This window comes from Euprymna scolopes, unplaced genomic scaffold (assembly GCF_053919585.1).
Source record: "Euprymna scolopes isolate OS-2025 unplaced genomic scaffold, ASM5391958v1 sca860, whole genome shotgun sequence".
Taxonomy (NCBI): domain Eukaryota; kingdom Metazoa; phylum Mollusca; class Cephalopoda; order Sepiida; family Sepiolidae; genus Euprymna; species Euprymna scolopes.
This window is the reverse complement of record NW_027633947.1, coordinates 4582-15750: the sequence shown is the minus strand read 5'-3', so window position 1 is coordinate 15750 and position 11169 is coordinate 4582. Positions and strand designations below refer to the sequence as shown.

At 32.6% G+C, this 11169-nt stretch overlaps 1 protein-coding gene across 1 annotated transcript; it reads right to left on the bottom strand.

Annotated features, from left to right (window-relative positions):
• Positions 1-811: 811 nt before the first annotated feature.
• Positions 812-10170, bottom strand: LOC145276354 (orexin/Hypocretin receptor type 1-like). Its single transcript, XM_080127722.1, has 3 exons — positions 10034-10170; positions 3144-3256; positions 812-1859 (listed from the first exon to the last, which is right to left on the bottom strand). The coding sequence occupies exons 1-3, from the start codon at positions 10162-10164 to the stop codon at positions 1696-1698; spliced, it is 408 nt and encodes a 135-aa protein (XP_079983848.1). The 5' UTR covers positions 10165-10170; the 3' UTR covers positions 812-1695.
• Positions 10171-11169: the final 999 nt, after the last annotated feature.

The following is an 11169-nucleotide window of genomic DNA, read 5'->3' as shown; positions in this document are numbered from 1 at the left end:
TTTTTCATTTCATTCATATATTAATTTCTGAATATATCACATATAAACACACACAAACACACACACATGCACACATATGTATATATATATATATATATATATATATATATATATATATATATATATATATATATATATATATCCCATATCAATATACAGGGTGTTCGTAAAGTTACTATACAGTCTTACAAGTTACTATACAGACACCCTACAGCTACACAAAAATAAATATTAACTATTAATACAAATATAATACAATAAGACAATAAGACTGTATAGTAACTTTACGGACACCCTGTATAATATATATATATATATATATATATATATATATATATATATATATATCAATACATAGGTACCTTATATCAATATATATATAAATATATATATATATATAACTCACGTCAATATATATATCAATACCTATATACTTCCTATCAATATATATATCAATACATATATATCTTATAATATATATATAAACACATATATACCTCATATCAATATATACATCAATACGTATGTACTTCATATTAATATATATATAAATATATATCAATATAAACCTCATATCAATATGCATATACTCCATACCAATCAATATATATATATATATATATATATATATATATATATATATACCGATATATATATATATATATAATTATATATATATATATAATTACATATGTACCTCATATCAATATATATATGTGTATATATATCTCAATACCTATATACCTAATATCAATATATATATATATATATATATATATATATATCAATACACCACCACATATATATATATATATATATATATATATATATATATATATATATATATATCAATATATGGTGATTCTCTTTATATAGACATAATTTAAATGGTTTGATATTCTCATTTCTTTCTTCTCTTTTTCCTTTTTTCGTTGATTTATTATTTCATTTTGTTCAAGTTATACATTTGTTCTCCATTCAGTCATTCTTTTTACTTTCGTTTATTATTTTCTTTCATTTTTTGTTCCTTTTTTTCTTTCTTTCGTCCTTAAATATCTTTAATGTTTTTTTCATTCATACAATTTTCTTTTATTTATTTTTTCTTTACTTATCATACATTTTTAAATAATTAATTACTTTATTTTTTTTAAAAAGATTTTGCCATAAATTCTTACTTTCTTTTTTCATTCTTCATTTCATTCATGCATTTTTCTTTAATACACTCATTCCTTCTATCTTTATAATTCTTTATTCTTTTTATTAATTCATTATTTCATTCATGCATTTTTCTTTAATTCATTTATTCCTTCTTTGTGTATTTTATTCATACATTTTACTTTAATTAATTATTTTTTCAATTCATCCTTAAATTCATTTATTCTTTATTTATTTCATTTACACATTTTTTTTATTTATTCATTCATTCTTTTTGTCATTCTTTCTTTAACTTTTCATTCCCATCTTTATTGTACAGTTTATTCTTGTTGTCACATTTTCTTTATTCATTTTCATATTCTGTCTTTAATTCAGTCATTCGTTCATTCATCGTTGCATTTATTTATTGTTTATTTCTATCATTCTTACGTTTACTGTTTAATTTATTACATTTACAACCATGATTAAAAAAATAGTGTGTTTGATGTAGTTGTTAGTGGCGGACATGTTGTAAAGCGAGTCGACAAGAGAAGGTACCGTTCAGTCCTTCACAGAGGTTAGCGTAAATTGTTCAGTTTGGCAGTGGGTCCGACTGTAACTGAGATTGTAGCTCTCCCCCCATTTTGGGTTGCGGTGTATGGTCCCCCTTTTCAGGCGAGGCACGCAACACATGCAGACGGCTTTGAATTCTTTGCGGAATTTGGCTGTAAAGACAAAAAAGAAATTCATTAACAGATAGATAAAAACATTTCAGTGAAAAGTATTTACGAAAATAGTATCTGGAACAAAGTCACCGTAAAAGTAGATATCAATAACACACATGCATACATATATATATATATATATATATATATATATATATATATATATATATATATATACATACATATATATATATATATATGTATATATATATATCTCTATATATATATAATGCATTGATGCAATGAAAATAACTTCAAATGTAGGAAGAAAAATTTCACGAATCCATTAAGAAAATGTACAATAATAATTATTAGATAAATTTACAATTGACTTAACATGAATGGATGGGTCACGCTCTAGTTATTCTATAACGCTATTTGGACTTATACCGACTTATACTAAAATAAATCGATGGAACACAATATGCCATTTACTGGAAGAAGGTGAGTGCACTTTGCATACTTACAAATAAAATACCCGAAAACGGTTAACTTAAATAATCTATGTGGCTAACAATTTAAAAAAAATAGAATGAACAACGTATATAGATACATATATAAAAATATAAAAAATATATATTGTACGATTTACGATAACAACACAGGTTAATTTGGTCCCAATACACAATATCATAGAGTTTCATACAACATGCCAGGGACGCCATTTTCACGGCCACTGGAGTAAGTTTGAATGCCTACTAGACACTGTCTCCGAGTATTTATCTGTACAGGGGTTTGCTAGAACAAGTTGGCATGAGCATACTTTTCCCTGACTAAATATTCAAAATCACATAGTATTCGCGACCATGGCTTCAAGTGACAGCACAAAGCTGGATCCTCCACTAGACTAGATAAATTTTTGTGCTGAAAATCAGTAAGATTAAGAGATAACAAATAAAGACATACTATAACATATCAAAATGAAGGGAAGAAAATTATTTTCAACTTCTTTACTAGGTGTTTGAAAGATAAAGAACTTTAACAGAATATTCGAATATCTATGCATCGCGTGTAGAGATCAAAGAGCCGACTTACTAAAGGAGCTCTTTGATTTCTGAGAACTTCGACTGAAGTAAAATTAAACAAAAAGATATACGGATACAAACAGAGGCTGAAGGGAGTCCGACGTAGGCGAGAAACTATAGGCTCCTTTTATTTGGATTTGAAACCGATAGTACCGATGTTTTTTTCTGATATTCACACACACAAACGTATAGTAACGGTTTTGATAATGATCCGTGTTGTTATATCTTAAGTGAAAAAGAAATTTCAAAGAACACTTACCACTCATAAAATTATAAATAATTGGATTGATGGCGCTATTGAAGTAACATAGCAAACGCGAAATCAGTGAGAAAATTGGGATGGCATTCATAGAATCGAGGACTTTTGAGTATCTGAAAACAGACGAAAAGAAAGGGTAAAGATTATATAGATAACACGTTGGTGACGTGTGTATGGATAACGGATTCAATATTTCTACATTTAAAAATGCTGTAGAATTGAAAACATAAAAAATAATTTTGGAAACCAATTCGAGGCTAAAAGATTTTTTTTAATAAATTAAAAAAAGCAATATAAATCAAATATTTCGGCTGGTGTCAGACTTCCTCAGAGAGTTATAAACATTATTTATTTCTCTTTGTTTGCTTCATTATCCAGCTTTAACAACGGACGTCTGCGAAAGCCGATCTCAGCTAAGGTAAAATGGAGACGGTCATTAATATCTAAATTTTGTGTAGGGAACACGTTACGCCGATCTCCGTCAAAGTAAAACGGAGACGGTTATTAATATCTACAGGGAACACGTTACGAGTCTGCAAGGAAGAAAAAAAAATCTATAACTCACCGAGGAAGACTGAAATTTTAGATCTATATTGTTTTATTTGTTGCAAAATCTTTAAGCATCGAATTTAGTTTAAAAATGGTTTATATTTTCGATTCTACAATGCTTTTCAATTTAAAAATATTGGACCCTATCTGTCTGTCAATCTCTCTCTCTCTCTCTCTCTTTCTCTCTCTCCCTCTCTCTCTCTCTCGATATATATATATATATATATTAAATAGAAAAGTTTATAACGAAAGCCTGGTTAAATCCGTCTTCGTTGGATTTATTTGTTTATTCGTTTTTAAAATAATCTGTGAAATGCATCATCATCATCATCATCATCATCATCATCATCATCATCATCATCATCATCATCAGTGTTGTAAACAAACTTGCCATTTATAAAAATTTCGAGCAGTTTACAATGCAAGCCTGGTAAAATCTGTCTTCATCGGATCTATCTATCTATCTATCTCTCTCTCTCTCTCTCTCTCTCTCTCTCTCTCTCTCTCTATATATATATATATATATATATATATATATATAAACACACATGCACCTGACGATTATCTGGTGACTATATTAATCGTGTCTGATTGGCAACCTAAGGAATGTCACCCAGTCAGAGTATTATATATTATGTCAGCATGTATAAATGTCTATGAAATAGGTTACATTAAATTTTTATTTCCAAATCCACGATGTGCCTGTCCAGCATCTGGTGGCTAGTAGTGGTCTCACATCCGTGTCTGAAAGGATCCTTCGATACGATTTTGTGAGAAGGACAGACAAGAAAACCTGCGCCTGATACATGTACCGTACAAGCATTTATCATTGAGGTCATTTTGTACAGATATCTCTTCTTTACAAGTCCTGTGGCGATAGAGGCAACGTGTACAGACCTATAAAGTTTGAAGTATGTAGTCACAAATCCACAGACAGGCGACTTAAAGCTTATCTTAAAATCGCTGTTAGTTTTGAGGGACAAGAAATAGTTTCTTTGGAGCTTTTTGCGACTGAGCAGCCCTGCTCACCCAGATCATGGTAGACGTCTAGAAAAAGTGACCTAAAAATCTTCTGTTCAAATTTTCAGCTGGTCAGTTATCTGAGGCTGACGGTTGTTAATTTCTGCATCGAATCCCGGACAGCGGCGGTGACCTATCAAAAGGTATGAGTTTGATGTGTTTTGTAAAAACAGATATTTTATTGCTGGGAGAAAAGACTGATATTTTATTGCTGGGAGAAAAGGATGATGTGGAACAAGATCATGCACTTGTTGGCCCGAGGAACACCTGCTCAGACGTTTTGGAGGCGTGGGATTTGAAATTGAGTTTTGATCCCAGATACACAAACTATCGCAGGCCTGGCGGGGGTGCACACACGCAAAAGAGTTGTGAATTCCCCGTTTGACTCTGGTTGGATTCTGGTTGGTCTGGCGGATTGCCCAGACCAACCCTTTTACCTTAGTACTTCAGCAAATTCCCAAGCCGATTTTTGCAGATTAAGCCAGACCTCCGGGGAGAGAAAACCTAACCAAGAGATATCACCCCTATCCGCCCGTCGTCAACATCGCCATCGTAGAGAACGAAGAATAAGATTTTGGAGAATCTTGATGTTTCTGGTGTAATCAAACTGAACGATGTACATATGTAAAAACTTGTAATTTTCGTGAAATTAAATTTTTCGTAGTTAGAACTCCCGAGTCTGTTTTTCGTTCTGGCGTGCATGCGAAGCTAATTGATTTTCAGCTGAATCGACATGAGGCCTGATCGTTGAGAATTCATGTGAAGTCTTCTCGGAGGAAGTTAGACGATCAACAGTCAGACCAGTTCAGCGGTAGTCAAAAGTCATCTGCCGACCTGAGTGAGAGGACCACAGAACTTTGGAACGATTCAAGTAAGTAGCAAAGGAGCTGAAATACTTGACTTTAAGAAAACCAAACATTGATTTGATGAACATGATTCTACAATTACCAATTTTTTGGAAGAAAAGAAAAAGGCGCACGAGATATATTTGTGCTGTAATTTGTATTTGTGCTAAAATAACTACAGAAAAAGTGTATAAAGAAGCAGAATTAAAAGTAGAGCGCGAGATACGCAGAATGAAAAACAAGTGGTGGGACAAATTATCCGCGTTCACAGGAAACATGAGTTGGAACAATTACATTGAGAGCATTGCCAGGACCACTGCGAAGAAGGTAAGTTCTCTCTACCGTGCTAGAAAGCTACTAACGCCCGAAAGTATCCTGTACCTCTATAAAGCCACCATTCGCCCATGTATGGAGTATTGTTTTTATATTTGGACTGGAACATCTGCTACTAGTCCCTCGCTCCTAGACAAGGTTCAAAAGACAGTCGTCAACCTGATAGGTTCTGAACTTTCATGTAAGCTTTAGCCTCTGTCCCATCGATAAAATGTTGCATCCCTCTTTAACGACAAACTGCAAGCACTTGTACCCCTTCGGCGTAAATGCCCCCGACAAACTCGACAAGCAGCTAAATCCCACCCCTTCACAGTAGAGATCCCTAGATGTAAGAGAGCCTTCTACTCCAGTAGTTTCTTCCCCAGAACCGCTAGACTTTGGAATTCCCTTTCGGGTCCCTGCTTCCCCAACTTTACTGACATACAGAAGTTCAACTGTAACGTGAACCGACATCTTGCTGCTCATCTCCCTACATATCATCCCTGTAGATTATGCCCCTGATAGTAGCCCCCTACATCAAAGTGGCAATGTGCCTTGCTTGTGGTGAAAATGTAATAAAAAAGTATGTATTACAAAATCAGACAAGCTTTAGAACTGCATCTTCCAACATTGGTACCTGTGAAATTCAAAGATGGTTCTGCCTTTTTCAACAATGTTGAGGGGGATCATGGAACAATGAACAGAACATTTTCGAGATCTTTTTGATAATCCGTCTGAAGTAAATGATATAGTTATTGATAACTTCCCTTAAAAGGAGGTCGTTGATGAGATAATGACTGATGTCAGCATTAATGAGATCAAAAGAACATTAACAGATGTTAATAATGGGAAAGCACCAGGACCTTTGGAGCTAATAACGTTATCAACGCAGTCCAAGCCCTCATCCGTGCTGTTTGGCATTATAATGCTATCCATCAAGGTTGGATTAATGCAATATTGATCCCAATTTATAAAAGAAAAGGGGTCAAAATCTGAGTGTGGTGATTGTAGAGGCATTAGTTTGCTTGAAGCAATGGGAAACGTTTTAACAAAGATGTTAAATTGTTTACTGAAATGGATTTGTTCCTCTATCACCACAGAGAATCAATGTGGGTTTAAATCTGTCCGCAGCACAATGGACATGATATTCTCTGCGCGTTGAAAAGGGTGTGAAACAAGGTGATATACTTGCTCCTACATCATTTTCATATATTTCGATGTGATGCTGATGCTTTGGCTCGAAGTTACGGTTTCGCACATCAAGTAAACTTTTTAACCTTAGACGTCTCAACGCAAAGTCGAAAACTTTTCAGAACCTTGTTCTTAAACTTTTATGTGCAGATGATGGAGACCTTATTCCATGTTCAGAAGTAGATACGCAGATGATTATGGATAAGTTATCAGAGGCTTGTAAAGATTTTGGACTTACCATCGCTAAGCTAAGTGTTTACCAAAGCTAAGTGTTTACGAAGCATGTGTTATCACTACGCTACTATATGGTAAGAGACTTGGACAACATGTGGAATGCATCTCAAGTTTTTTGGAAAGATTTCACCAAAGTTGTATTCGGAGAATACTTAATATTAACTGGAGGACTCTAACGCCTGACACTTTCGTTCTTGAACGATCAAATAGTACTAGTATAGAAATCAAAATTATTCAAAATCAGATGCGCTGGACATTTGGTTAGGATGGAAGAGAAAAGACTTCCTAAACAACTGTTTTATGGCGAGATAGATTGGAGTAAAAGTCTACAACATAAACCAAGAAAAAAGTTTTAAAGATTCTCTGAAAAACAACTTGAAAATACTTGAGATGGAGGTACATAACTGGTGAGCCCAAGCGAAAGATCGGTCACTGTAAAGACAGACCATCAGAGAAAATTGTAAGAGTTTTGAAGAGCAGCGTGTAGATCTTTCTGTCTTAAAACGTGTTTTAAGAAAGCAGGACGAAAATATAATGTCAGAAATTACAACAAGAACTGAAATGCACTGTATGTGGCAGATATCTTTTTATCAAAATCTTGTTTTGTAAACCATCTGAAATCACACAATCAAAGACAGAAATAACAGTCTCATGAGGAGGCTTTTACAGCAGATCCGGCAACGCTAAGTTGTCATATTTGTGGTCTAATCTTCAAAACTAAAAGTGGGCTTACACGACATTCGAAGATTCACAATATTATCATGAGATAGAAGGAAAGATTTTATGTCACATATGTGTACCTTTATGTAGGAATAAAGCTGGGTTCAAAAGTCACCTACGTGCACACAATTGCCCAACACTTAACTTGAGAGAGTGTAAACTTCTGTCAAGAAGTAGCATATATATATATATATATATATATATATATATATATATATATATATATATATATATATATATATATATATTTTTTTTTTTCCAAATAATTTATAAAACTCTTTTTGAGTTAACCACGAATACAAAAGGAAATAATAACATTTAAAAAAATCTTAATTACCTCCCTTTAAAAGGTACATATAAGAGTGAATGACGCTTCGTCGCCTGATGTGCTGTAAAAGCCTCCTCAAACAAAATAAATGGCATATTCTTGAATTACAAACTGTTTAGAGACTTTGTCTTTTTTTCCTGCATTTCAAAATATGTGCAAATAATTTCACATTTTACCGAGATATTTGAAAATGTATTTATTTTATTGCTTTTGTTTTGGCCACGCACTAATAGTTTTCAGACATCGTTTTTTATTTTGTATATTTGAAGGAGGCGAAGATTGAAGAAGAATATAGAGACGTGTTGTCAAACTGCTATCGAGCACGAAGCGCACGCACAGGCACAATGCACAACACTTTCATTTTGAGACATACGATTATTGCCCCTTATTTTTAGCAGTTTCATCTTTCAGCCGATAGGTGACGATATCTACTTCCTTTTCTTTTCTCTCTCTCTCTCTTACACCTGGGACGCTAATCTGAACGGACAAGTTAAAGACACTCCTCTTGACTTTCTTTTAAGCATGCCTTGTACTCGTTGCCGTAATAAATTCAAACCTTTTGTAAATTACGCAATTAGTGAGCGTTGTTTCTTAATTTGTTGTTCATCTATAAATATTACTTCTCCAACGTGATAGCCAACATTCAATTCCACTACACTTCGACTTCCTGAATTACAAAACATGTGCAAATAATTTCACATTTTACCAATTTTATAGATTTATCTTATTGCTTTTGTTTAGTTTTGGCCACGAACTAATAGTTTTCAGGCATTGTTTTTTTATTGTGCATATTTGAAGGAGGCGAAAACTGAAGAAGGAATATCGTTCTAAAGAGAATGCTGGATCATATGATTGAAAATAAAATTTCAATAAAATTGTGAAATATCGTTATTTGTATATGTATCGTTATTTGTATATATATATTGTTATTTGTATATATATCGTTATTTGTATATGTATCGTTATTTGTATATGTATCGTTATTTGTATATATATCGTTATTTGTATATGTATCGTTATTTGTATATATATCGTTATTTATATATGTATCGTTATTTGTATATGTATCGTTATTTGTATATGTATCGTTATTTGTATGTGTCGTTATTTGTATATATATCGTTATTTGTATATGTATCGTTATTTGTATATATATAGTTATTTGTATATATATCGTTATTTGTATATCTATCGTTATTTGTATATGAATTGTTATTTGTATATGTATCGTTATTTGTATATATATCGTTATTTATATATGTATCGTTATTTGTATATATATCGTTATTTATATATGTATCGTTATTTGTATATGTATCGTTATTTGTATGTGTATTGTTATTTGTATATTTTATATCGTTATTTATATATGTATCGTTATTTGTATATGTATCGTTATTTGTATGTGCATTGTTATTTGTATATATATCGTTATTTATATATGTATCGTTATTTGTATATCTATCGTTATTTGTATATGTCCTTAAAATAATTTAAATCGTCAAAATAGATATGTACACATTGGTATTTCACAGTAATGACACTACCAATAAAAATGACTATTCATCTGATAAATATAGCAATCTTTGTCCTATCATAATTATAACCGGTGACATTGTAATTCACGGAAGAGTAGAGCATGGAAGAAAAAAATAATTAAAAAGGAACGAAGGAAACGTTTTAAGTCTTACCTGATAATATTCAATATGTGAACTGGCAAGTTGCAGATACCAAATACAACGACGACGGTAATTAGCATTTTGGCAGCTTTTCTTCTGGTTTGCAATTGGATTTCAGCATTTGGGGTACGACTATCCAACATTGTGCGATGTCCTACGAACAGACGCAAAAAAAACAAACCAATCTTTAATAAAACATAACTCGATATTTCTAAGATAAGCCATTTTTGCAATTGCATTTTGTGCATATTTTGAACTGTGGTCCCTGTGGCACAATAAGTAAGAAAGCGAGAGAGAGAGAGCGAAAGAGAGAGAGAGAGAGAGAGAGAGAGAGAGAGATTATACATGGAAGGGGACAGATCCCAGTACATAGGGGAACGACGTAAATAGGATAAATAGGAAATAATAATTATCAGAAGGAAAAGGCTAGAATCGAATCCAGTATTCAAAAGTTAAAAGTGAATAGATATTTCAATTTCAAGAATTTAGTGAATTGTCCATTGCGTTTAGAAATAAATAAATAATGATACAACTAAAGGTCAGAGCTAGAACAATAGAATTCAATTTGGGAATTTTCTGTGTGTTACCAAAAAAAGACGTGTTAGAGACATGTAATATTAAAAATTCACGCGAGGGACATTCACGTGGCTGAAGCACGTTTTGACGTCACAAAGAAAGATATATATTCAGAGAGTCAGTTCAGTCAAGTTAGTCAGAGAGTTGAGAGACACAACTGGGATTCACAGCTAGGAAACTCGGGAGAGAGGATAGTTGAGTTAGCTGAAATCCTTTTGGAAGCGACCAGAAAGAAAAACAAGACAATGTAACCCTGAAAAGCAATCGAATTCCTGATCATCAACTCATCCAATTGGAAGAAAAAATGTCATCATGTAACTGTAAGTCTTCGTTGTCACCTTTCAACCTGAAAGGTAATGTGATTTTTTCTATCGTATTTGTAAATGAACATTGTATGAAACATCCTCCCAAAGTGTAACTGAATCCTCCTTCATAAATAATGAATCTCCCCCGTGTTAAAAGAACTGTCTCCGTCTCCCTTTATATCAAGCTCTTGTCATAAATATGAACTGTGTGCAATCTATTATAAATGTCGTTACCCGTTCTCCTGGTTCTCGTTATATGTCGTTATG